The sequence below is a fragment of the Equus przewalskii genome, chromosome 9 (assembly GCF_037783145.1).
Source record: "Equus przewalskii isolate Varuska chromosome 9, EquPr2, whole genome shotgun sequence".
Lineage (NCBI taxonomy): Eukaryota > Metazoa > Chordata > Mammalia > Perissodactyla > Equidae > Equus > Equus przewalskii.
Window position 1 is genome coordinate 15,505,843 of NC_091839.1, and position 27,092 is coordinate 15,532,934.

The following is a 27,092-nucleotide window of genomic DNA, read 5'->3' on the forward strand; positions in this document are numbered from 1 at the left end:
CATCTCAGTCACTGACAAGTGTCTCAAGCAAAATAAAACAGGGGGAGGTGATAAGGAAATGACTAGGGGAGCGACTTTGGTTTTTTAAAATTGTTACTCATTTATTTCTCGAATGGGTCGTAAGTTTGCTCGGTCGGAAATTCAAAGGGTACAGAAGGGTGAACGATGAAAAGCCTTTCTCCCTCCCCCGCCCCACAGCCACTCAATTTTGCACCTGGGGATGGTCGCTTTAGACAGAGGGGCTCAGGGAAGATCTCTGTGGAGGGCACGACTGAGCAGAAACCTGACAGAGAAGGAGGCAGCCATGCAAATACCCCAGAGAAGAGTGTCTCAAGGCAGAAGGAAGAGGCAGTTGGAAAGCCTAGAGGCAGGTGGAGACTTGGCATTTTCAAGATAAGGCTTGAAATCTTTATTTGAAATCAAATTGCCCACAGCCCCATTCCTTATCCTATTGGTCAGCACTGTGGTGAGTTGGGAGTAAATTTTTCCAGACCTTTTACTCTGCATGTACACACACGTATGTGGTCCCTTAAGGTGTTTCCTTCATTTTTGTCATACCCTACGTATCATTTGGCAATTTGTTTTTTTCACTCAATAATATGTTGGAGACCTCTTTCGTGCCATTTACACACCTCATTTTTTTTAGCTGCTGCCCAGCGCTTCAGACAAGGGATGCACAATGGTTTCACTATCCATCCTCCTCTTGATAGGCATTCAGGTTATTTCCAATTTCTTGTTCTCGCCTCCTTGCTGCCATCAAGATCCTCGATCAGGCTCCTTGTGTACATCTAAGAATGGTTTTTACATTTTTAAAGGATTAGAAAACCAAGAACATGCAAAAGAGACCCTATGTGTAATATGCCTAAAATGTTTACTATTTGGACCCTTGTAGAAAAAGTTGGCTGACTAGTGCAGGGGGCACCCGAAGTGCCACCCCTCCCATTTCACCCGTGGGAAGCCTGTGACTTAGAGAGAAGGACTTGTCCGCTGGCAGCCCGAGGAGATACACAGAAAAATAATTATAACCTACGTGGATCAGGATTCAAGATCTCCCAGGGTAGGGTCGAAGGGGAGAGGATTACTCAATTCTTCAGACAAGAATTAACGTCAGAGAATGGCCTAGAAGAATGAGGTAAGGGAGGTCAGCCGCCATGCGGGCAGGAGACCCGACATGGACAAAGGCTAGGTGATGTCCTCCCCAGTCAGCCCTGAGGATTGTTGGTTTTACACTCACACCTCGCACCCAAGCACAACTGGGGTTCTGGGGCTTCAGGCAGGGGGGCTATTGCCGAGATTTATAACCTGCCTCCAGGCCTCAGTTTACCCATTTGTAAATGTCTCACACGATTTCCCAAGTTCCTGCCCCTGCCTAGGGCACCTTACCCGGGCCAGGTGGCGCTCTACGGGAGGGGTGTGACCACACGGGTGACGTCACGTGGGGGCGTGGCCTGCGGGACCCGCTGCGGAAGCCTCAGAGGGTGGCCGGGCTCAACCCCTAGCCGGCGCGTGGGGGAGGGGGCTCCCGGGAGCTGGCACCTGGGAGGGTCTTCCCGCCTCGGTGCCCTCGATTGCAGGATCCCGCCATCCTCTGCGGGCGAGACTGAGTCACGGCGGGGCGTGCGTGGGGAGGGGGCCGGGGGGGCTTGATCCACACGGGAACCTGGAGTCCCACCCCCACCTAGGTTCAGCGCCGCCCCCACCCCCTCCCGCCCCCACTCTGCGGCTGTGAGTCAGCCGGCCGCGCCCCCTCGGCCCACTTCCTCCTTACCTTCCCGGGCGGGCCGGGGGGCGGCGAGAGGGACCGGGCCCTCCCCGCCCATCCCCCCTCCCTGGGTGGGGGAGGGGGCTCACCCCCGAGTAACCCTCCTCAACTGGCAGAGAAGAGAGACGTTGGGGGGCGGGGTCCGAAGGGAGGATTTAAGGGAGAAAATTGGAGAGAATCGATGATGCTTAACCAGAGGGTCCTCCTCGCACCCGCCCCCCGCCCTAAATTGAGCCGAATGTAAAGAAATGGAGAAGTCGATGGGGAGGTGGGGAGGGTGAGAAGAAATTCTGCCCCCTTGAGATCTCTCTAATAATCTCCACGGTGGGAGGGACCGAGAGATCACGGAAGGATCCCATCCCCTCCACCAAGCTTGCCCCCTAATTTGGGGGCGACCCCCAGCGTGCATCCCTATGCAATCACCTTGGGGCAGAGGGAACTAGCGGCAGGCTGGGGTTCCGCGTTGCCAGTTTAAGCGCCCTCCAGCCTCCCACCCCGCCGCCGGGAGGTGGCGGCGGCCCCTTTAAGGCGCAGGGCATTGTGGGTGCGGGGAGTGGAATTTTGGAACGAAATGTAGCGAAGAGAAGTACAGTAGTAAGAGTAACAGTGTCGCCGTCGCCGGCCGAGGGGCGCGCCGCCGAGGGCACGCCGCACCCCCTGCTGCCGCGCGGACCCCGCGATCACACCCCCAGAGGGGGCAGGCGCCCGAGGACCCGCCCCGCCCGCTCCACGTTCCCCCCAGGAAGCCGGACTCTATGGGGCGGGACCCTGGGGGACACTGAGCCCAGCCCGGCGCCGGCCCCGAGCCCTGAGCCTCCAGCCCGGGGCGCCCCGGGAGCAGCCAGCCCGCGGGCGCGCCGCCCGCCCGCCCAGCAGCCATGAGGTGAGCCCGGCCCGGCCTCCAGCCCCCTCCCCGCCCGGCGCGCGCTCCCCGCCCCGCCTTTGTCCCCCCCCCACCCCCCTCCGCTTGCTCTGGGCTGGAATTTGGGGACCGGGCATGGGGAGCCTCGGATGGGAGGCCGAGCCCCCTGGGACGAGCTCGACATAGCAGCCCCCTCCCCGTGACTCCCCAGGCTCTGGGGTGGGGTGGCGATGAGGCTCTCCTGGGAGCCCTCGGATTTGGGGGCGCTCCGAGGACTGTCGGATTTTTGCAAAGACTTTTTCAGAGGACCTCCAAGTTGGCAGCGACTCCCCGCGGGGAGGCCAGGGTCGAGGCAGGGCTCCGACTGCCCCCAGATCTCACCTCGGGCTCCGGGAGGAATGAGGGGCGCCCCGGTTTGGGGAGCTGGGTGAAAGATTGAGATGGAGCCCTTGGTTTGTGGGGTCCCCCTTTACGGGGCGCTGGAAAAAGTCTTCCCAAGTGGGACCTCGCTCCTGAACTTCGGGGGTACTTAAGCTCCTCGATTTGGGGGGCCTCTCAACCTCCTGTGGAGGAGGTTGGTGCGGACAGATCCACGGACTCAGATGCAGCCTGGAGGGTCTGGTTGGGACTCCCCTCCCTCACGCCCCCTCCCCATCGGCTGTGCCTAGGACCGAGCGAGCGCTCCGCGCGGAGGGCGGCTCCCCGGGCCAGAAGGGCGGCCCCTCTCCCCCACCTGCGCGGCCCTGGGGAGGGAGGGGGCGCGGCAGCTGGGGGAAGGGGGGCCTTTGTCTTCCTGACTCACCTGTCGAGACAGCTGGTGTGGGGGGCGGGCAAGGAGCGCTGCGGGCCGGCTGCTCTCCCCACCCCGGCGCCTCCCCCTCTCTCACCACAGTTCCCCCCCTCCCCCCAGCCATCCGGAGCTGTGGGGTTGGAGGAGGGGCGCCGAAAAGCTTCAAGGTCATAGCCCTCGCCCCCTGGGACCCAGGCTTCCCATAGTTCCAGCTATCTTCCCAGGATTTTAATACTGGGGGTGGGGGACCCAAGGATTTTGTCTTGGGTCCCTCCAAAGTCCTGGGTTCACCTGAGGGCGGGGCCAGTGCGGGCTGGGGGACCGGACTAGGCCCCCCCATTCTCCCCTCCCCCGACCCCCCATAATCTCTCCCTTGGGGCCTGAGCCTGACAATACTATCTCCCTTCCTCCGCTCTCTCAGGGACTTCCTGCCCCAAAGCCCCCAGCTTGAGGGGGGAGGCCCCTGGAGACCGCTGGGGCTTAACCCCCTGGTGCCCACATCCTCCCACTTCCCCCTTCCCCCATACCCCTGCCCTCTCACATCAAGGTGGCCTGCCTTTTTATGACCCTTCAGAATCCCCCTCCCACATTTTTTCCCTCTGATGTGAAAGGAGGTGTTGGAAAATTTGGAGCAAGGGGGCACCCCCAGTCACCCTCAAGACTTCCTGCCTACCCTTCCCGCATAGGAACGTCCCTGCAAGGTCTGCCCTGGAGAGGGGCTTGTTTTCAGGAGCCTCTTCCTTCACCCTCTTTCCCGGGGACTCTCCTCTCCCACTGCCCCCCAGCGCTGCCCCTCGTCCCCCCCGTCGCGTTTCCGGTCCCAGGCACAGCGGTGGAAGGCGGATGGCGGATGTCCGAGTGCCGGCTGCCTCACTCCCTGAGACCGTAAAAGGGCAGGAGCGACGTCTGGGCCAGCCTCCCACCCCCTCTCCAGCCTCCGAGGCCCTGGCCCTCCCACAGGGCCCCCTACGGCTGGCAGTGGCCAGACCTCCCACCTCCTGGGGGGTGGGCAGAATTTGAGCCGCTGCCTGGCCCATCAGAGGGTTCCTTACACCTCCTGTGGGGTCTTCCCAGCCGATGGCCACACCCGCCTTCGTGGGCTGCATTCCTTCTCCCAAGACAGCTAGGATTCAAAACGCCCCATGCCCCTGTATGGGGGCACCTGGGGAAACTGAGGCTCAAGGAGAGAAAGGCCTGGCCCAAGATCACTCAGAAATTGCTAGGCACGGTTGGAGGAGGGGAGGGGACTGAGATTCTCTGATTTCTGGCTGGTTTAGTTGGGGACACTTGGAAGAAAGGATGTTAAGATGGAAAATTACAAGATATAGTTCTTTTTTCTCCCAGTTTGACAAATATTTGTTGAGCGTCTGCTGTGTCGGGGAATCTGAGCTGGGATTCTGGGAAAGCCCGGAAGGGGGGCAGAGGTCTGCGAATCTCAGGGCAGAAGGGACGCAAGAAGAATTTGGGTCCATTTCTTTCCTCTTCCAATAATACTAATTATTATGGCTGTTTTTATTTTTTTTTTAAATAATGAGAACGTTTGAGCTGTCATCTGCTTTGTGCCAGGCACTGTACTGGGCGCCTGATTGAGTTTAATCCTCACAGAAATTCTAAGAGATTGATACTCTTATGACGGTCCCCTCCCTCGGATGGGAAAACTGAGGCACAGAGAAATTAAGCAAATGGCTTATTAAAGTCAGTTTGGAAATGGTCAAACCTGAATTTGAACCCAGGGCTGACTCCAGACTATTATGCTATTAGAGAAAAAGCAATATAAAACCTTTAATGGTGTTTAAAAAAAAATGCAAATCATATGCTTTCACTACACCAGTACTTAAGGCAAAGCGGCAAAAATTGCCCAGGTGGGAACTTTATCTTCCTGATCACTTCCGGGAAACTGAGGCCCGTCCTGAAGGAGGGACTACAGTGAGCCCGCACAAGCCCCACAGACCCTAGATCTGGTGCCCTATCCAGGGTTGCTTCAAAGATTTGTAGTTTAGAAAAGGTGTGTGTGTGTATGTGTAGGTTTGGGGCTGGATCACAAGTTTTATGGTTTAAGGGGGCTATGGGGCAAATCTTGGAGGTGGGATGAAGGGGTGCAGGGAAGGCCAAGCCTCTGATCTGGAAGGTTTGAGTAAACCAGAGTGACTATGCTTGATTGCCTCCAGTGATGAGAAGCTCTCTTCCTCCTGTTTTGACTCTCAGCTTACGTGGAGCCTCTGCCAAGTTCTAGGTCCTGAGGTTAGGGTTTTTCTTATCTCTCTGAATGCTTACAAGAAACCCAGTGAGTTAACGGTTTCCAGGGCTGGAAACTGAGGCTCAGAGAGGTGAAGCCACTCAGCAAGGAGGGGACTTGACCCCTTTTTCATCTCTCACGTGCTAGAATTTCCCAGAAGGTGGGGACTTGTGGGGAGGGTTGGGTCCTGGGTTGGCTTCGGATTAAGATTCCCCCATGTCAAATGGAGGGTTCGAGACCCCAGGAGACCACTGGAATGAGGCAGACCATGTCCCCTTCCTCTGCCCTCCCTCCCTCGGGGCAGCCACCTTAGTCCCCTGGGAAGCAGCCATTGCATATATCGTGGAGGTATTTTTATCTTCCCCACCTTTTTTTTAAACCTCTCATACACACCACTTTATACCCTGCCTTTTAAAAAAGTCAGCTGAACTGTTTCCTCATCTTTGAATGAGGTTAGGAACTTGAGTGGTCTTGGGTTCAAATAGGAGCCCCTCTGCTCACTTGCTGTGTGACCTGGGACAAGTGTCTTCATCTCTCTGTGCCCACTTTCTCATCTGTCAAATAGGAAAGCACCAGAGTCTGTCTCCTGAGGTCACTGCAAGTTTCAGTGGGGAAACTGGAGCTCAGTACCTAGAACTGTGTCTGGGACACAGGCTAACCAATAAATGTCCCCTGCTGTGGTTGGGTTTTCCTCTTTTACAGATGACTAAGTTAACAACTGTTGAGTGCCTGCTGTGTGCCGGGCACCGTTCTAGGTTCTGGGGACACAGCTGGGAACAAAAAGGACAAAAATCCCTGCACTCCCGGTCCTGATGTTTTGGTTGGAGAGACAGGCAGGGATGGCTGCTATGAAATGCGGGATGTGGGATGAGAGGGCAGTCAGGGAGGGCTTCTCAGAAGAGGTGATGTACGTCTAAGCGGAGACCTGAAGGAGGTGAGAGTCCAGGTTGAGGAAGAATAAATGCAGAGGCCCGAGGGGGTATGCGTCTGACATGTTGAAGGAGCAGCGTGGGGGCCAGTGGGGCTGGAACAGCGAGCTGAGGGGGCCGGAGGGGACGAGATCAGAGATCACGCAGATCATGAAAGCCATGGGAAGAGCTTGGCTTTGATTCTGCGGGAGCCAGGGGAGCTTCCGAGAAGAGGAGGGACATGATCCGACTTGTGTTTTAACAGGATCCTTCTGCTGTAATGGGGACATTGCGACCTGGAGAAGGGCAGGACCAGCCTGGGGTCACTCAGCAGGCGCCCAGCTCTCCGGCCAAGCCAGAACCTCGGCAGGGCAGGGCCGCCTAGGAGAGCAAAGTGCAGCCAGGGTGGGGCAGCAACAACGGCCCAGGGCGCCTGGCCAGAGTCTGCCCTGGGTGTGGGTGGCAGGTGCGGGCGAGGCCTCAACCCGGCCTTGCCAGGGGCAGTAAGAGCCAGAAACAGCCCCCGAGGCTGCGCTTGTCTGGAAACAGCACCTGGCATTTGGGTAGGGCCCACACAGTCCCCAGTGGTTAAGACTGTGGACTTGGGAGCCAAGTGGCCTGGGTTCAAATCCTGCCTCTGCTACTGAACAGCTGTGTCACCGTGGGCCAGTCACTCAACCTCTCTGGGCCTCTTGCAAAATGAGGATAAAAGAGTGCCCAGAGGACAGGGCTTAGGGCACCTGACCAGCTGAAGTGCCCTAGAAGAGGGGAGGTGCCCCAATTATGTAAACTTGGGGGGACCCCCGGGGCTCAGCTGCCTGGCCAAGGAGCCAGAGCTGGGTCCTCTGAGGGGCTCCCCCTGCCCCGTCTTTCACAGTGGCAGCGTCACGCCCCAGCCCCCAGCCCTGGTACAGATGGAAGTATCACGGGCTGTAATGTCTCTCCCCGGAAACCACTGACCACCAGCTTCTTCTTTTCAGGAAAAAGTCCATGGGGGTGGGGTGGGGGCAGGGACTGGGAAGTGGCGCTTCCCCCTGGTTTGTGTGTGACCTTGGGCAAGTCACTTCCCGTCTGCGGGCCTGAGTTTCCTCATTGGGGGAGGGGGCATTGAACCTCCCCAGAAGGGCTTGGGTGGGGTCTGGAGAGGTACCCCAGGGGGACCTGTGCAGGGTGCGCCCGTGAAAGGGATGCTGACAGTTATTAAGCGCCCAGACTCATTGCTCCTCCCACTGCCCCAGGGGACGGGACCGTCATTTCCCCAGTTTGCAGGTTTCAGGCGAGGAAGTGAGTCCTGAGTGGGAGGGTCGCTTGCCTGAGTCACGCAGTAGGGGTCTCGGCCAGGCTTTGCAGCCGGGCCTGTCTGTGGATCTCAGATCCTGAACTCTGAACGGTATCCTGACCGCTCCCTGCAAGGCTGAGTCAGCTGTCCATTCCTCTGGGAAATCCTTGCTGACCCCCAGGCCCGGGCAGGTGCTCCTTCTGAGCACCCCGGCCTGACCCTGGGTTGTCGCTGTCCCCGATGGGGACATGTGCCCTGCGCTGGAGGGTGGGGCCGGGGCTGTCTGGGTCACTGCCGAGCAGGGAGTGTCTGCTGGTGACCGGTGGTGCCCGGGGCCGGATGGATGGGGTGGCCGAGGGAAGTGGATGAGCCTAGGATCTAGCATCATCCCCAGCTTGCTCGGGCCTCACCCTTCCCCTCCCTGAGCCTCAGCTTCCTCCTCGGACCTAGAGGAGGGGGCAGTCCTGGCACCCTGGCAGAGATGGGGAAACGGGGCAAACTGAGGCTGCAAGAGCGCCCGGGTGGGGGCTGGTCCCCACTGCCCTGCGTTTCCTGGGTCCCCTCCTCCGGCTCTCGCTCTGTACTCACCTGCATCTCTGTCTGTTTCTGCTTCCCTGCCTTTCCATCTGTTTCCCCCACTCCATTCCCTTGTCTGTCTGTCTTTCAGTCTGTCTCCCCTTTGTCTGTATGTCCGTCTCTTCCAGTCTGTCTGTCTGACTCTCCCTGTCTCTTTCTCCCCGTCTGACTGTCTGTCTCACATCCCTGTTTATTTGTCCGGGTCTCCACGTCTGCCTGTCTCCCTCTGCCTCTCTGCGTGTGTCTTTCTTCCTCTCACGCTCTGTCTCTTCGAATCTCCCAGGGGACCCAGATGGAGAAGGCCATCGGCCCCTGGAGGGAGGGTGCTGTGCTCCCCTGCTGACCAGCCCCTCTCCCTTCCCCCCTCCCGGCAGCGAGACGGTCATCTGCTCCAGCCGGGCCACTGTGATGGTTTACGATGACAGCAACAAGCGATGGTTGCCTGCTGGCACGGGCCCCCAGGCCTTCAGCCGAGTCCAGATCTACCACAACCCCACGGCCAATTCCTTCCGCGTCGTTGGCAGGAAGATGCAGCCAGACCAGCAGGTGAGGCCTCCCTCCCGCTGCCCCCTCCCTCTGCAGGCTGCCCCCCACCCCTGCGCCCCTTGCCCCTCACCCGCCTTTCCCTTCCTGCCAGGTCGTCATCAACTGTGCCATCATCCGGGGCGTCAAGTATAACCAGGCCACTCCCAACTTCCACCAGTGGCGTGATGCCCGCCAGGTCTGGGGCCTCAACTTTGGGAGCAAGGAGGACGCCGCGCAGTTTGCCGCGGGCATGGCCAGCGCGCTAGAGGCCCTGGAAGGTTAGAAACCGTGGGCAGGGGGACCAGCAAGTCCTGCTCTGTGGCCTGGGGCTGCCACGTGACCCCGCTGGGGCTCAGTTTCCTCATCTGTAAATGGGGCTGATTCCCTACTCAGTGATTATTCTGAGGGTTTTGCGTGGGCTCCGATGTGCCCCGTGTGCACCCACATAGGAAACTGCACGATTCCTAAGGGTACAGCTTGCTCCGTGAATTTTTATGCATGCATGCTCCCGTGTGACTGCCTCCCAGATCAAGATATGGATGTTTCCAGCCCCCACAAGGCTCCCTCTGCCCTTTCGCTGGGGCACGACTGTAATGACATATCGTCATCGTCAGTTAGTTTTCAGGCATTGAGAATAAGAAAAAACCTCCACTTGTTCCTGCACATTCCAGTCTGCACGACTTGGGACAAGTGACTGCCCGCTCTGGGCCTTTGCTGTCCCCCCGTCACTGGGCATCTTCCCAGCCCCCACCTCCTAGCAGTGCAGTCCAGGGAGGCTGGTGCTGGCTCTCCTCTCCGAAGTCTGCCAGGTGCCCACACCCCAGCCCCGAGTGTCAGGGTCCCGGGGGAAGGAGGAAGTGAGCACCTCTGGGCAGCATGCCTGAGAGAGCTGAGGGAGAGTGCCAAGGGGTGGGGCAGAGTTCCGGCTTGACTCATCACCCTTTTCTACTCTCACCTTCCAGGAGGAGGGCCTCCACCCCCGCCACCACCGGCAGCCCCTCCCGCCTGGTCAGTTCAGAACGGTCCCTCCCCTGAGGAGCTGGAGCAGCAGAAAAGGTGGGGCCAGTCCCTGAGTGGCGAACCTTACCACTGCCAGAGTTCTAGGATGTTCCAGAACCTCTGACTCCTGGAGTTCAGAAGGCTCCAACCGTCAGTTTCCAGAATGTTCCAACTCCTAGGGGACTAGAAATTGACAGCTTTCAGAAACCCCCACCTCCTGGAGTTCGAGAAACTCCTGACACTCAGCGTGGCAGAACCTCCTGACCCCCCAAATCCTGGTCCCCCAGATTCCCAGAGTCCCCAAAGCTGGTGGTTTCTAGGATCTTGGGCCTTTTGCAATGTGGGTGTTCTTGACAGTTCGATGACTGGAATGCTCGTGTCTTGGTCTCTCCCTGTGCCTGCCCTCCCCACACCCCTTTCGGGGCCCCTGGGGAAGGAAGAGGAAGGTGGGGACTAGGAGCCTTATAGGAGACCCCGAGAGGGACGTGGGGAGGTTGCTAGCCATCCTCGGGGCCCCGAGTGATGGCGGCTCCACCACCCTCCTCAGGCAGCAGCCGGGCCAGCCAGAGTACGCGGAGCGGGAGCGCCGGGTCTCCAATGCAGGTGATGGCTCGAGTGACCTCGGGAGTCAGAGGACCTCCCCGGAGGAGGGCGTGGGCCAGCTGGACACCCAAGAATGAGGCTTCTCTCTCAAAACCTCTCCTTTGTGTGTTTGTTGCAGGAGGCCCACCTACTCCCTTAGCTGGGGGACCACCCCCGCCTCCAGGACCTCCACCTCCTCCGGGTCCCCCCCCACCCCCTGGTCTGCCCCCCTCTGGGGGCTCCACCGCGGGGCATGGAGCCGGGGGAGGTCCACCCCCTGCTCCCCCCCTCCCCACAGCACAAGGCCCCAGTGGTGGTGGGGCTGGGGCCCCCGGCCTGGCCGCGGCCATAGCGGGAGCCAAACTCAGGAAAGTCAGCAAGGTGAGGGGGCCAGGCATGGAGGGTGTGGGGTGACGGGGTCCTGATGCAATGACATGAGGCCACAGTTGCCTGGGGGCGTCACAGGAGGGCTGCGAGGCCAGGAGGCCCACTCATAACGCCCCCTCCTGTTTGTAACTTCTCCAGCAGGAGGAGGCCTCAGGGGGTCCCCCAGCCCCCAAAGCTGAGAGCAGTCGAAGCACAGGTGGGGGTCTCATGGAAGAGATGAATGCCATGCTGGCCCGAAGGTGAGCCTCAGCCTGGAGCCCTCACTGCCGGGGACAAGCCCCTCAGCCTGCAGTGGCCACCTGGGGAGATTCCTACTCAGCGGGGCCAGGTCAGGGGGAGGGCGCAGTTTCAAGTTTTGTTGTTTCTTTGGGTGAAAGTTCCCCATTTGATAGCCAGATGTGGGATATAACGCTGGGGGATGGCTGAGGTTTGCAACTACACAGGTAGCCTCTAGAATGTTCTATGAGCCAGAATTCCTGGACCTTAGGAGATCCTGCCTCAGAATCTGGAAACTCAGATTCCTAGAATCCCGGCAGTCCCAGATAGAGCCCTCTGCCCTTAGGATTTTGTGATTCCCACATGTGAGAATCGGAAAAACCGCCACCCCAATCCGAGAACAGCGCTCTCGCTAACTTAGAAAGCTCAAGTTTTCCTAGCCTTCACGAATTCCCGAACTCTGCACTCTAGAATCCACCTTTCCAGAACTCTGGGAAGGGGAATTGTGGAGCGGCTGAGGGAGGACCCAAGCGATCTGTTTTTTGCCTTTCCCTCCTGCAGAAGGAAAGCCACACAAGTTGGGGAGAAACCCGCCAAGGATGAATCTGCCAATGTGAGTTATGGGCTCTTCCTGCCATATACACCTTGGGCTGTACCGCTAGGTCGGGATGCTGGGGAGGCCGGGGTGATGGGGATGGGCTGGGTTTGAAGCTGGAGCAGGAAAATGAGCAGAGGTGCGGCAGGGGCTGGCTCATGACAGTTCTATTTCCCACCAGCAGGAGGAGCCAGAGGCCAGAGTCCCAGCCCATACTGGTGAGTGAGAGCCCAGTCTAGCCACAGGAACTACAAGTCCCAGGATGCCTTGTTCTTACATATAAAGGACTCTCAAGGGAGAATCTGTGCAAATAATGCTGGGGATTGTAGTCTCTGAGATGGTTCTTTGAGACGGGCTGATGAGGCTGCGGGAGAAAGACTGAGTCCAGATATTCCTTGTCCCTGATCTTTCTGATTTGTCGCCTGTCCCCCAGAATCAGTGCGGAGACCATGGGAGAAGAACAGCACAACCTTGCCAAGGTGGGCCATCAATACCGGGACCCCCTCCACCAATAGTTGGATTTGCCAAATTTGCAGGGAGGAGCACAATGTGACCCCTGGAAGGAGAGGCAGGCCCTCTCTCTAACCTCATTTCTGTCCCAAACCACACCACCTCTCCCAGGATGAAGTCGTCTTCTTCGGTGACCGCTTCCGAGGCCCACCCCCATACGCCCAGCTCCAGTGATGAATCAGACCTGGAGAGAGTGAAACAGGTAGCTTGACGGGGAGAGGAGGGGTAAGGCCTGGGGGCCAGAAAGGCGCCACAGGAAGAAAGGACATCTGGGTCTAGATTTTGCCACGGACATCCCTGCAATTCTAGAAAAGACCTTGGAAACGTCAGTTTTCCGGTCTGAGAAATGGAGAGATTGGCTCAGCTCAGAGATGACACAGGCACCCCAACCCTCTTTGCCAGTGCCTGTGGCAGACCTTACTAATCTATCACCGCACTCATTCCTGATGAGTACCCAGAATCCTTTTCAGCACTCTGTCCCCAGACATCCATCACCAATTGGAGTTGGCAGGAGGCTGGAATGTAGTTGCCAACCCTGGTACTGGATGTCCTCCAGTACCTTTCTTCTGGCTCCAAGGATCCAGAATTCTCCAGTCACTCTGCAGCCTTGTCAATGATGTCATGTTTGTGTATATGTGTGTGTGTTGGGGGGGGGGGGGGGCGGCGCGTCTTGAGCCTCCTTCCTCTGACCCTTCAGTCACTAAGAAAGGGGGGATTTGTTTCTGCCAGTCCAGACACCCTTCCTGATCCGTTACACCCCATTCTTTTCAGGAGCTTCTGGAAGAGGTGAGGAAGGAACTGCAGAAAGTAAAAGAGGAAATAATTGAAGGTGAGGTTGGTTTTTTTTTTTTTAGACCCTTATTTATTTTGGAAGCATCGTGTCCTACGGGAAAAGCCCTGTTTTGGAAGGGAAGAGGGAAGAGGCTCTGCCCCTGACCTCTGCCTCTTGTTTCCTTCCAGCCTTTGTCCAGGAGCTCAGGAAGCGGGGTTCCCCCTGACCACAGGGCCCAGAAGGTCCCGTTTCTCCTTTCCGCACACCCCGCCTGTCACCCTGCTTTCCCTGCGGCGACTTGACTTGGAATTGGCTGAAGACTACACAGGAATGCATCTTCCCCACTCCCCATGCACTTGGAAAATTCCGAGGGGGTGTGGCTTCCCTGGCACCACGCCCACACCCATACTGGCTGCTGATTGGCTGGGGAGGCCCCCGCCCTTTGCTCCCTTTGGTCCTTCCCCTCTGCCGTCCCCTTGGGGCTGGTTCCTCTGCTGGGGATGTACCAATTAACCCCACAGTGAGGGGGAAGGAAAGAGGGAATTTCACATTCCCTTCTAGGTTCACTTTAACGCTTAATGCCTTCAAATTTTTGTTTTTTTAAGAAAAAAAAGTATATATATATATATTTAGGTTTTGGGGGGGTAAAGGGAAATTTTTTTTCTCTTTGGTTTTGATAAAATGGGGTATGGGGAGTTTTTAAATGCTATCGCCCCAGGCTTGTCCCATGTGGGGCAGCTATTTAAGGGGGGGACATCCCACCAGGCTGGGGGCACCTCCCCACACCCTGGGGACCTCCCTTTCCTCTGGCTCCTTCCCCTTTTCTATGAGGAATTAAGATGCTGTAACTTTTTGGAACCTCAGTTTTTTGGTTTTTTATTTGGGTAGGTTTTGGGGTCCAGGCCGTTTTTACCCCCTAGGGAAAATAAGAGGAGGGAGCGAGGAAAAGGGGAGGGAACCTCCCCTCTCGCACCTTCACCTTTAGCTTCTTGAAGATGGGCCCCTGCGGAATAAATCTGCCAGTTTTTATAAACGCTAAGATTTCTGGAGTGATTTGAAGGGTTGCTGTGATGAGGGTGGGGGCGTGCTCCTCCCTCCCCCAGTCATCGAGGCCCCGCGTCTTCCTCCTTCCCACCCTGCACCTGCTCAGTTCCTTCAGCCTCCTGCAGCCTGGGGGTCTCTGCCCGCTCTCGGCCTCCCTCCCCGTGTCCCTTACCAGGCCGACCCTCACACCTTCCCACCCTCTGCCACCAATTCACCTGCTCAGAGAAAGCCAGGGGTCCGGCATTGACTGCGTGACCTGGGGCAAGTCCTTTTGCTTCCCATGGGCCTCAGTTTCCCCATCTGGGAAAGGGCTCATAGGATGACTCTGCCCCCCTTCCCACCAGAACCCTCCCGGCTCCTCTCCTAATTTGAATGAGGCTTGCACCCATATGGCAGGCGTACCTCGTAGTTCTCAGACACCTTCTTAAGACGACCCCTTTACCCAAGAGCTCCTTTAATTATAAAACGTTTACAGTCTAAAAAAATAGAATTCCGACGTCACAGAGCTCATAGACACCCCCTTCAGGGGTTCAGTGGGAATGTGGGGAGGTGGCGCTGCCCGGTGGAATCTTCCATCGGAGCGGGTGGGGCACTTCAGGGCTGACGGGCAGGTGGTCCCACTGGAGGAAGCCTTTGCACAAGGAGGGTGAGGGGGCTGAAGGAGAGTAAGAGGGGGGACTGGGCGACCAGTCCAAGAGCAAGCAGGAAGGAGGATCCCTGAGTACTCGGAACAGCAAGTCTGGATGGAAGGGAGGGGACAGTGACCCATGTAGTGGGGGAACAAGTGGGTCCCTATGAGAGGCCGGGGGGGTGGGGGGGTTGGCGGACAGTGGGAAAGGACAGCAGTAGGTCCGGAACTTCTGGACAGGTAAACGGGGCTGAGACCAAAATACAGAATGGCTCAGCCCTAGGCAGGCCCAATTTTTCCACCCCAAAGGGCCAAGTCCTGCTGGAACAGACCACCAAAGGGGGGAGATCTGGCGGGACTGCACGGGAAACCCCTGCCCAGCCTTCCCACTGGGTTATGCCACAGACTACAGGTGGTGATGGGCGAGGGGAGCACCTCAGTCGAGGTACCAATGGTGGACTAAAGGCTGGAGCCGCAGGGTGTCATTGGAGCTAATGCCTTCCAAGATCCATCCATCCATCCGTCTCTTCCCCACGCGCCAAAACAGTGAGGCAGATGGAAGGCGATGGGGTCGGGAGGTCCAATGGAAGATTCCGCATTTTTTTTCATTACAATGGTCTGTACCGATCAGGAACGGGTGTCCTGGGGTGACGGATGAGCGTCTTGGGGAGAGGACCACTCCTCAAGTAAGTGGAGGTGTGAGTGACAGGAGGCGAGTTGGCTAGGTCCGTGCGTCCTGCTGGCCCCCTTAGTGCTGGGTGGGCGAGCTCCAGTGGAAGACACTGCTTTTCCATTCCAAAGTGCTCAACCAGCGCACTAGGGAGGAGGGGGCGCCGGTCGGAACCTTCCACTAGTGGGAGGGGGAGTCCCAGCGGAAGGTACCACTGGGCAGGTTAGTAGGGAGGTGACCAAAAGCCCGATTGGATCAGCCCGAGTTCAGGATCCCTTCTGCGCCTAAAGGGACCTGGTGGTATTAGCTGGGCCATGGGGAAGGGACAGTGCGGAGAGAAGGCCACGTCGGGGACCTCGCAGCCCAGACAACAGTCAAGTCCAAGACCAGGGCCTCCTACTCCGCGGGCGAGGGCGCCGCCGGGGGCGCGGGCGGCGGGTCCCGGGCGCGGAGCTGGGCGCGCACCTCCTGCACCTGCGCCCGCAGCTCCTCCAGGGCGCCCTGCGGCGGCGCCGCCTGCACCCGCGCCTGCAGAGCCTCGAGCGCCAGCGCCAGGTGGTCCACCTCGTCCCGCATTGCCTCCAAGGCGGCGCGCCGCTCCCTCTCCTGGCGGCGCTGCTGCGTCTGCTGGCGCCGGTACTCCAGCACCAGGCAGCTGCAGGCCACCACGAAGATGGTGGCCTCGCCCAGCAGCTCGGCGCCCAGCTCGGCGGCCGCCTCCTCGTTCAGCGGCTTGACGGCTTCGGCGTTGAAGCCCAGGATGCGCATCTTGGCCCGCATCTCCGCCCAGTGGTACACTGCGTGGGGGAGAGAGCGGTCAGGTCGTGCACCAGGAGCCCCCTGCAAGCCCTGCCCCGCGATGCCTCGGTGTCCGGGTCGCAGCAATGGGGACAGGCAGCCAGAATCGCCGAGTTAGGGAGCGTCCGCCTCAAAGAGGACCGCGCCCGGCTGCACATGGAATGCCAAGTTAGTGATGTGGCCTGGAGTGGCCCGGAGGGCATCTTTTGAAAGCATCCAGAAGGTTCTGGCGAGCAGCCTGGGAGGGGAGGTCATCAGTAGGGGCCGCATCTCTAGGGGTCACAAGTCCAAGGCAGGGGAAAAGCTTGCTCCTTCTGCTCCTCCCGCAACCCACCCCAGGGCCCACCACGCTCCGGCCCTCCTCTCGCGGGTGGAGTGACAGCTCTGGGCCCCTGAAGTGTGTTCACCGCGGCGTTCAGGGCTTCGGAAAGAGCTCAGGGCTTGAGCGCCGCTCTGACGCCGCCGCCTTCTTTCCCTCATCACTTATTCATGTGAACAGGGTTATCAGTATTGTCAGCGTTTATAAGCGCAGCCTAAGCCTAGAGTTGATGCTGGGAACTGACTCACTCCAGTAATAATTAATATTCATCCACAGATACACAAGCTAATTGGGAAAATAAGCGGCCTCGGGCTCATTAAGAGACGAATTTCTGACAACTTTATACCTCACCCCTGCCAGCCATCCTCCACGCACCCAGGCTGACCTAACTCCCTCGTCTTCCTTTTAGTGCATAATATATGCACATAGGGGGTTATCTAGACTGCATAGACGGGGGGTGTATTGAAAAACAGAAGTCTGTCCTCCCCCCAACTCCAGCTTTACTCCTCCTCAAAGGTTAACCACTTTTTTGTGTGTGAGGAAGATTGGCCCTGAGCTAACATCTGTGCCCATCTTCCTCTAGTTTGTATGTGGGACGCTACCACAGCATGGCTTGATGAACAGTGTGTAGGTCCATGCCTGGGATCTGACCCTGCAAACCCCAGGCCCCCTGAAGTGGAGTGGGTGAACTTAACCACTATGCTTCGGTCTGGCGCAAAGGTTAACCACTTTTGATCTTCTCTGCATTGGTTTCTTCCACTTTAACCCTATGAGGCCAAATAACAAGCTTATACCTCTATTTCTTGATTTACTAAATTGAATTTTAAAAAATATTATGACTTGATTTGCCACTGTCAACTCCCCCATTATGTAAGTTTATCATCTATTCTATATCTTTTCCTTCCCCCACCCAAATTGTAAAAGTGATTTTTTTTTTTTTGAGGAAGATTAGCCCTGAGCCAACATCTGCTGCCAATCCTCCTCTTTTTTTTGCAGAGGAAGACTGGCCCTGAGCCAACACCCGTGCCTATCTTCCTCTACTTTCTATGTGGGATGCCTACCACAGCATGGCTTGCCAAGCGGTACCATGTCCGCACCCGGGATCCGAACCAGCGAACCCCAGGCCGCCGAAGCGGAACATTCGCACTTAACCACTGTGCCACTGGGTCGGCCCCATATAAGTGATTTTTATTTTATTTTATTTGTTAGTGTTTCTTGGTAACCTTTGTAATTATAAATAATAGTCCTATTGCTTCAACTTCCTGACACGTGCGCCTCTAAGTGTATTAGCCGACCGCCCTCCCCTCCCCCCGCCACCTCCTATGGTCTGTCTGCTGCACCATTAGTTTTACATAATCAAGGTGTCTTTCTGAGGTTATAATAAGTCTTAAGTGCTGTGTCCAGAGGCTGAGTCTGAAAGTGAAAATATAGGGCACGTATACTCTTAAGGTTACATAAATGATAATCATTGTGAATCCATAACAAAGATGTAATTTTGCTGCCCTCAACCAGTGCTGTCCGAAGCACTCACATTAAATGGCAACTCTAAACATTATTTCACGTCACGCCACATTTTAGTCTTCTCATATTGAGACCTTGATTTTATGGTATGAAGCTTTATAGTTTTCCCTGGAGTGGTGTTTCTCACCACAAATGCCAGATGCGACCCACAAATGCCTCACTCACCAAGTGACGGAGGCCATCCAGCTCTTTGCTCCTATTCTCTATTGAACAGTCAGCTGGCTATTTTCTGGGCTGCTGCAGGGCTGTCTTCCCACGATGTCTTCACATTGCTCTCCTTTACACTGTCACTCCTCTTGAGGAACCTGTGTCCTCCTCTTTGTTGAATTCCATTCTAGTTTTGCTGAAGTATATCCCTAAGTGCCTTTTTCCGAAAGGGTGTATGGTAGATAACTATTTTGAAACTTTGCATGTTTGAAACATCTTTTCCCACTTCCCCACTAGACTAGAGGATAGTTTCTAGGCCCAGAATTACTGGTTCAAAATCATCTTCCTCAGCAGTTGGGAAACCCGGCTCCATTCCCTATAAGTGGGCAGTGGGGCTTTTTGTCATCCCTGTGGCACTGACATTGCACCAGGATGGGTCCGTGAGCGAGTTTCTCTTCTTTCTCTTATTTTACACTCTTCTATCTGAACCCTCTTTCTCTCTTTAGTGCTGGGAATTTTTCTTGTTTGTGCAGTAAAGGATTAACTGTACCCGTATAGAGGTCTGGCCTCGCCCTCCGTTCCGGGGATGTAATCTTTAAATCCTTGGATGTCCTGCTGATAAGAGTGTCTTTGTTTACCTGGGGCCCTGGGCCCCCCAGATAATCTATACTAGCAATGTGACTTATGGTGGGGGCTCTGGGTCCCGTGGTGTCAACTCAGCCTTTAGAAACGAAGCTCAGCCACACGGGCAGGTGGAAAACCCGGTCTGCATGTCCCATCCCCATTAAAAGCCCTGGACCCCATGGCTTGGGTGAACTCCCTGGGAATACTCCATGTGTTTGTTGCTCCCTGTTGCTGAGGGAAGTCAGAGCTGTCCACGACTCCACGGGAGAGACAACTGGAAGCTCGCGCCTCGTCCCTCCTGGACTCTGCCCCCCATGCCCCTTCCCTTGGCAGATTTTAATCCGCATCCTTTCTCTGTAATAAACTGTGACCAGGAGTGTAACAGTTTTCAGTGAATTCTGTGAGTCCTTCTAGCAAATCATCCAACTTGGGGCTGTTTGCGGGCCCCTCGGACTTGTAGTTGGTGTCAGAAGTAAGGGTGGTCTTGACGACCCCCAACTTTGTACATCTCATGCATCTCCTGCTCTCCATTTTCCCTTTAGAATCTTCTAGAACACTTCCCCAGTCTGAGACTGCCCCGCCCTCATCCTTCACAGCTCTGGACTGTCCTCTCCATTTTCATCACTCGTCTGTTCCACATTCTGGTAACTTTCATTAAACTTCCTTTCAGAACTTCTATCAGTTTGGGAGGTTTTTTTTTTTTTTTTGCAACCATATTAGTGATTTTCATAGTCTCTTTTTATAAAAAGTTGTATTATAAAAGATCCAAACAGACAGACAAATTTGGAGTCTCCACCCAGTTTTAGCACATCGATGACTTAGTAAGGGGGCTTGTCTAGTGTGGAAACTCAGAACCTGGGTCCACCATGCTGAGTGGCAGCTGGACTTGAGGTTGTGGTGTGGGCAACAGGTGGGCGGCCCCACCTCCCAGTGCCGAAACCCAGGCAGGACTGACACCGGGGGCTGACTCGCGGGAAATGTCTCTCCTGGGGCTTCCACTCCCTCCCTCCCCTCCTGCAGCCCCTGCCCGGATCCAGGCCTCTCTGCTCCCATCCAGCTCCTGCCCCAGCCTCCTCCCCGGCCTTCCTACCCCGGTCTTGCCCCCTCCGACCCAGCGCCAACAAGACAGCCTGAGGAGTCTTTCTAAAGCAGCAAGCCGACCGGGGCCTTGTCCTGCTCAGAACCTGCTGTGGCTCACAGTGCCCTCAGGAGAAATGCCAAAATCCTTAGCATTTAGGCATCCCTAAATAAGGCCTCAGAGCATCCCTCCCGGCTGATCTTTGCAAAGAACTCCCCTCCCACCAACCTCGGTTGTTTTCACACAGACTCTTTTATTGTCAGTCTGTAACTAATTTTTAAATGATTAGTCAGCAGACATCTTGCGCCAGAGGCGGGCGTTGGTCCTATTCACACTGCACCCTTGGGGCAGGGACCTCACCACCAGCAGGATGCTAACCTGAAGCCTTACAGGGGACGTCAGTTCACCGGGAGGTCCACGCCATGGCAGGCCGGGACAAGCCGCTGTCAGGTGAGTGGAAACAGTCAATGAAGTGTGTGAATTCACTTTAGGCTCCGGTGGGAGGGGCCCTACCGGCTGCCCTGTGGGCAGGTTCCAGGTGAAACCCTGGGACTGGTTTCAAAACAGCGTTCTGCAAATGCCACAAACACCAGGCAGGGCGTGGTCCCCCACACTGGCCTGGAGACAGACCCAATTCGTGTGAATTTCACAATCGATTTGTTGATTCACACATACACATACAGACGTGCACACAGCTTTGGGGATTATAATTGGGATTGCCTTGAATCTATAAATCCATTTAGTAAGATCTGACATCTTCACAGTATTAAATCTCCCAATCCATGAACATGGTCTCTCTCTTTATTTAGGTCCTTCAAAATTTATCTCAATAATGTTTTGCAGTTTACAGAGGAGAGGTCTTGTACATATTTAGTTGGGTTTTTTCCCATATATTAAATACTTTTTGATACTGTTTGGATGGTATCAGTGTAAAATTTCATTGTCTGTTTGTTTGTTGCCGGTACTGATGACAGGAATAAATTGATTTCTGTCTATTAACCTTGAATCCAGTGACCTTGAAAAATTAATTCTTATCAGTTTTTATAGTTTGTCTGTAGATTCCTTAAACTGCATGTATTCAGTCACTGGCAAATAAGAACTATTTCCTTACCAGTTCTCTTGTCCTTTATTCCTTGGCTCCTTTGTGATATCAGAGAAGGAAGTTTTTTTTGTTTTTTTTTGGAGGGAAAGATTCACCCTAAACTAACATCTGTTGCCAATCTTGCTCCTTTTCTTTTCTTTTCTTTTCTTTTCTTTTCTTTTCTTGAGGAAGATTAGCCCTGAGCTAACTGCTGCCAATCCTCCTCTTTTTGCTGAGGAAGACTGGCCCTGAGCTAACATCCGTGCCCATCTTCCTCTATTTTATATGTGGGATGCCTACCACAGCATGGCTTGACAAGTGGTGCCATGTCCACACCCAGGATCCGAACTGGGGAACCCCGGGCCGCTGAGAAGCGGAACGTGTGCACTTAACCGCTGCACCACCAGGCAGCCCCAATCTTGCTCCTTTTCTTTCCCCCTAAGCCACGAGTACACAGCTGTGTACAGTTGTAAATTCTCCTAGTTCTTCTACATGAGCTGCCACCACAGCACGGCTACTGACAGACAAGTGGTGCGTTTCCACACCCAGGAACCGAACCTGTGCTGCCAAAGTGGAGTACACCGAACTTTAACCACTAGGCCATCGGGGCTGGCTCAAAAGGATGATATTTGCTGTAGGATTTTATCAAATTAAGCAAGTCCCTTCTATTCCTAGTTTTCTGAGAATTTTTCTTAATCATGAATGAGTGTCTATTTTCATTAAATACTTTTCCTGCACCAATCTAAAGGATAAGTCATTTTTTCTTCTTTTTATTCCTGTAAATATAATGCATTACATGGACAAAGTTTTTTTTAATGCTAAGCCACACTTGGATTTCTGAAATGATGCATTTTCTTTTTCATATATTGCTGGGTTTGGGTTGCTAATTTTGGGGGAGGATATTTGTGTCTAAGTGCATGATAGGGTTGGACTGTGATTTCCCGTTCTTGCAAAGTCCTTGTCAGGTTTGGGTGTCACTGTGATACTGGCTTCATGATGAAACTGAGGATGAAGGAGATAAGATTTCCCTGGATTGGGGTGAAACTGTGCCTCGTACCCACAAGTCTAACGTAGGAAACAAAATAACCAAAGTTTCTGAGCTCGCCTTGCGGAACAGCAGGGGCACGGCTGATAAGAGGAACTGTTGACAGGCCCCGCTGGACTCAGCATCTTGCAGGAACATCAAGAAGCTAAAATGACTGACTGTAAACTTCAAACGTCACAGACTAAAAATTCACTGTGTGCAACACATAGAACAGACGGTCAGCCTGTGCGGACGACTCTTAGAGCTTCAGCCCCCAGGGGGACACGCTCCCCCCACCCTACCTGAAGCCCCAAGTAAAAACCCTTGCTTGTAGCTTTTCAGGGAGTTTGGGATTACAGCATTAGCTGCCGTTCTCCTTGCTCAGTGCTTTGCAATAAAATTCCTGCTTGCTTCCACTACACTCGGTGTCAGATTGGCTTGTTGTGCAATGCGTGAGTGAACTCACTTCAGGTTTGATGTCAATTTGGTGACCCAGGTGGGACAACGTCCCAAGTGGACGTCTCGACTGTGGTACACTGGCCTCTGGCTAAAGGCCTCTCTTGGAAGCTGTCCTGCAGCTGCCTGAGCCCCTGGTCTCAGGGACAGCCCCAAGCGACTGGCTGCTGACCAGACGTCATTGGCCCACGGCGCTTTTGCTGGGGTGGTAGAAGAAACTAGGGTCAGGACTTGGGGAGATGTCTCTTGTAAGCGGTTGGCAGTTTTTGGTTTTGTCTTTTTTTTTTTTTTGAGGAAGATTAGCCCTGAGCTAACATCCGTGCCCATCTTCCTCTATTTTATACATGGGACGCCTGCCACGTCATGCCTTTTGCCAAGTGGTGCCATGTCCGCATCCAGGATCCAAACTGGTGAACCCTAGGCTGCCAAGAAGCGGAACGTGCGCACTTAACTGCTGCAACACCAGGCTGGCCCCTGTTTTTGTCTTTGCACTAATATTTTCCAACGGGACCAGCCAGAAATAACGGGCACCTGGCAGCCCTCTGGGCTCCGTTTGTTTTGGTTTGCAATGGACATCCTTTTGCTGAGCTTCCTCATTAACTGATTTCTCTTATTTCTCCTTTTGTTTGTTTGCCTGTTTGGGGGGTTTTGTTCCAGGTCACTGGAGTTTGTTCGGGTGGGGGGGGGATTTGTTGAAAGGATTAGAGATTTTTCACTCACAGGAATTCTTTGGCCCCATTCCTTTTGATACATGTATGTGTGCACACGTGTGTGTGTATGTGTGCACACGTGTGTGTGTGTGTGTGTGTGTGGTGCTGTAATGGGAAACTCAGATCCGGTTCCCAGTGGCAGCCCTCTAGGTTGCATATTGCAAAATTGGAATGTTTTCGATTATGAACCTATGAAAAGGAAAAAGTCAGACGGCAGAAATCACAACGAGAAATCTGACCAACGGTCATTTGGGGCAACAGTTAGGCTGCTAAGGTCGATAAGATTATACAGATTAAAATGTCGAGCTAACATTTTATAAAGAGGTTATGTCAACTTTGCCCAAGTGTTTTTTGGGAATGGATGTTATGTCTAGCTGACAATGCTTCCCCTACATGGTATTGTAAGACCGAGACTTGTTAATGGACTCAATGGAAGCTATAATTAGAGGCATAAGAGTTGATAAAATGAAGATAAAACTTTGTAAGAAAATTGGTATATTTAAACGGTGTTTTTTTTAAGATTTTATTTTTCCTTTTTCTCCCCCAAACCCCCCAGTACATAGTTGTATATTTTAGTTGTGGGTCCTTCTAGTTGTTGTATGTGGATGCTGCCTCAGCATTGCCTGATGAGTGGTGCCATGTCTGCACCTAGGATCTGAACCAGCGAAACCCTGGGCTCCTGCGAAGCGGAGTGTGCAAACTTAACCACTCGGCTACGGGGCCAGCCCCTTAAATGGGTTTTCTGTGAAATGATTGCATCTGTTTTGCTTGATTATATTATAGATTATGTTATGGGGATAGACATTGTGTCTCACCGGGAACACTTCCCCTGCCTGATATTATAGGAGCATGTAAATCCACCCTTCAGACTATGTGAGTTTAAACACGCTAAAGGAGAACTCACTTTAAAGTGGCCATTCTGGGGGACCTCTGTTTCAGATAAATCCACTTTAAGGGTCACCCTTAAGAGAGAAAATTCAAAACCTTTCACAATAGAATGCAGGTTTTGATTAATATGCAGAAGCTTCTAAAAGACAAAATGACTGCAAAAACAGCTCTAAAGAGGATCCTAACAGAAAAACAAAAAGAATCTTTAGTAAAGCTTTTTGGCCATCAGAACAGGTTCATCTGCCAGAGGAACAGTCTGGATCCAACTGCTATTTTGAGTTTTGTCTTTGAGACATGGCTAAAATCTTGAAGATCTCTATTTGTGTTTATCTGTACGTTTATATATGTAAGTCTCTCTAGGTATTTGTCTGCCTCTGGATGGTATAATTTCTAAAGGAGCTCTATTTAATTGGCTTGAAGTAAGCACTTATATAAATTATTTCTAAATGTAACAGAAACTAGCCCGGAGATCTTTCAAGCTAACATGATAGAAAATGATCTTTGGTAAATAAGAGCTTGTTGAAGTTTGTTGCTTTAACTGAAATAAACATGTTTTCAGAGTTATCAACATTGGATATGATACAAACATGTTATCTCTGCTACAAAATTTGTCAGCAAAAAATAATAACTTAGTATAATAGCTGATTTTTTTTTGATGTCTCATGAGGTTTTTCTAGGCAACCTAAATATAATTGTTGAGAACAGGTAAACTAAATAGATTTAAAAAGGATAGAAGTTTTTGGGGAAACTTTATAACAATAATTATGTGTTATATATATGTACTTAAAACAAGTGCTAACTGCTTTGATGTCACATGAAGTTTTTAATGAGTAATCTAAACCTAATTGTTGGGTACAATTAGGTAAGAGTTTTTGAGTGCAATAATTATGTTTTATGCTCTGTATACTTGAAAAACAGCTTCCAAAATCTTTTTGGCAACTTGAAACTTTAGAGTTTTGCTAAATTAATGATAGAAACTTATTGAGTATCTAGGTCATTTCCACGTAAGATAAAGTCTTAGAAATCGACTACTAAGCATAGATTCGTCTGCCTTTGGTTTCTTATCTGAGAAACTGAAAGATGCTTAGGTTTATTGATAAACATGTTTTGCGTCTGCTGGGGAATTTTCTATGAGCAAGTACATGTTTCTGTATACAAGGAAAGTAAAATGTATGTTTCCAGTAAAGAAGGTAAAAAGAATAGAGATATTTTTGCTAGTTTTGTTAAGAAAGATAAATTTGTCCTAAATTACTAGGAAAGAAAAAAAAGAAAGAAAACATGGGACAAATTCTGAATGTAAAAAGTAAGTGACTGACGTTTGTGGAAGTAAAACCCTGAGGAGTTTTGTGCTTGGTCAAGTTGGCTGAAATTTAAACGAATTCAGTTAAATGAATGAGTTTCACTATTGAGGGTAAGCTGGTGCACAATTAGAATTTGGCTTTCTCTCTCTTAAAAAGATAATCTTCTTGAACTTGTGGTCTGCTCTTGATAAAGAGGTTATAAAAGGTTTTTCTTTATTTTTGAGTAAGTCTACCTAAAAGACAGAAAATCTATGTTTCCTATGTTCAAAAAGACTGAGGTCTCTCTATTAATTTTTTTAAAACTGTTTAAACTCTCCGTCTGCCTTTGACATCTGTTGTCACCTTGAGTGAATGGATAACTAAGCATCATTTCCTATTTGATCAACTGTTTTAAACCCTTTTGATATTTTTAAAAAAAATTTTTTTGAGGAAGTTTAGCCCTGAGCTAACATCTGCTGCCAATCCTCCTCTTTTTGCTGAGGAAGACTGGCCCTGAGCTAACATCTGTGCCCATCTTCCTCTCCTTTATATGTGAGACGCCTGCCACAGCATGGTGTGCTAAGCGGTGCCATGTCCACACCCGGGATCCGAACTGGTGAACCCCAGGCCACCAAAGTGGAATGTGCACACTTAACCGCTGCGCCACTGGGCCGGTCCCCCTTTTGATATTTTTTACAAACTCTCCCAAGGTTCGAATCCTGGGTAAAGTCTTCCTTTTGACTTAAAAAGTAACTTTGAGAATTTCCAATGGGCCTTCGGACTTCTCAGAGAATTCATTCTCTCTTTCTATAAAGAGAGATATTAAACTAATTAGACTTATTTGGTATGTTAAATTACATGGTAAGCATTGTCAAATAAATGATGATAAACCTTCCTAGGTTATATTGTGTGGGTAAATGTTATTAGTATAAGTGCTTTAAAAAACTATATAATATTTCCAAAATTCTGATCTGTCTTGGTTATCAATCATAATTCTGGTTATTATCTCAAAGTGTTGTATGTCACAGAAATGGTTGTGTCTTTGTCAATTTCCATGTGTGAGTGTTTTGTTATTTTCAGACAAATGTTGTTTTACTCTGATGTTTTTGCAGATGTGTTTCATCTTTAGAGAGATTCACAGAAAGGACTCTGACACTTGCTCTAGAATGCAGGTTTCTGATAAGCTTTCAGATTATAGAACTGAGCTGGATAAAAAAATTACCGAAGTCTAATGGAGAAACTGATGGCCTCATAAAACTGCTAACAGAAGATCAAGAATTTATTATATGAGACTGAATAAATTGATGAGGATGTTTATAATTTTTATGACTTTTTCTTTGAATTGTTGCTGATTTTTTTTAATGTTTTGTTTTGTCAGATTTAAGAAAATCTTTTTCTCTTTTCTCTTAACGAACTATGACTTACAGCAATTTGTAAGCAGAACTGAAGCATTTATCTTTTTCTCCCTATCTGATCCCTCCAGAATTTGAAAATTCTTGATGAGTGAGTATTCTTATTTTCATGGCAATGTAGTTATTTGCATAAGTTCAATAAGAATCTGTTCTCCTTACAGTAGGACACAATTGGAAACACTGGTTATATTACCCAGGCTTTGATTGGAATGTCATATTTGAGAAAAACATGTATAGACTCAGATATGACCATACAGCTTTGGAGGAACAAAGGTTGACTTTATGGAATAAAGCCATTTGGAAATATTGGCCTTGTACCTTGTTTACAGGGTTCCCAGAAACCTGACCAGATGAGTAAAGAAGGTCACTTCCCTGGTAGGCACAAGGAACCTCAGGATATCTGAGGGAACCTC

At 52.5% G+C, this 27,092-nt stretch overlaps 2 protein-coding genes and 1 long non-coding RNA gene across 10 annotated transcripts in view; 1 reads left to right on the plus strand and 2 right to left on the minus strand.

Annotated features, from left to right (window-relative positions):
- Positions 1–75: 75 nt before the first annotated feature.
- LOC103566350 (uncharacterized) lies at positions 76–3,550 on the minus strand. 5 transcript variants are annotated; one of them, XR_011543808.1, is made up of 5 exons: positions 3,427–3,446; positions 1,769–1,871; positions 1,384–1,588; positions 1,031–1,119; positions 76–788 (listed from the first exon to the last, which is right to left on the minus strand). It is a non-coding gene; the product is annotated as an uncharacterized lncRNA (long non-coding RNA). The 5 variants fall into 5 exon arrangements; XR_011543807.1 differs by lacking the exon at positions 3,427–3,446 and adding an exon at positions 2,186–2,278; XR_548471.2 differs by lacking the exon at positions 1,769–1,871 and having other exon boundaries at positions 3,427–3,550.
- VASP (vasodilator stimulated phosphoprotein) lies at positions 1,946–14,038 on the plus strand. 4 transcript variants are annotated; one of them, XM_070632973.1, is made up of 13 exons: positions 1,946–2,645; positions 8,788–8,959; positions 9,051–9,216; positions 9,901–9,994; positions 10,485–10,540; positions 10,659–10,900; positions 11,045–11,145; positions 11,684–11,735; positions 11,899–11,935; positions 12,151–12,196; positions 12,339–12,429; positions 12,999–13,056; positions 13,188–14,038. In XM_070632973.1, exons 1-13 carry the CDS (start codon positions 2,641–2,643, stop codon positions 13,223–13,225), a joined length of 1,158 nt encoding a protein of 385 aa, XP_070489074.1. In that variant the 5' UTR covers positions 1,946–2,640; the 3' UTR covers positions 13,226–14,038. The 4 variants fall into 4 exon arrangements, with proteins under 4 accessions (XP_070489074.1, XP_070489075.1, XP_070489076.1 ...); XM_070632974.1 differs by having other exon boundaries at positions 2,311–2,645; positions 11,048–11,145; XM_070632975.1 differs by having other exon boundaries at positions 2,312–2,645; positions 11,902–11,935.
- A 442-nt stretch (positions 14,039–14,480) lies between these two features.
- The window catches only part of OPA3 (outer mitochondrial membrane lipid metabolism regulator OPA3), an 89,912-nt gene continuing 77,300 nt past the window's right edge, over positions 14,481–27,092 (minus strand). The window contains exon 2 of the mRNA XM_070632982.1: positions 14,481–16,138. Coding sequence (XP_070489083.1) covers positions 15,738–16,138 — 401 coding nt within the window. The 3' untranslated portion in view covers positions 14,481–15,737. The remainder of the gene's footprint in view (positions 16,139–27,092) is intronic.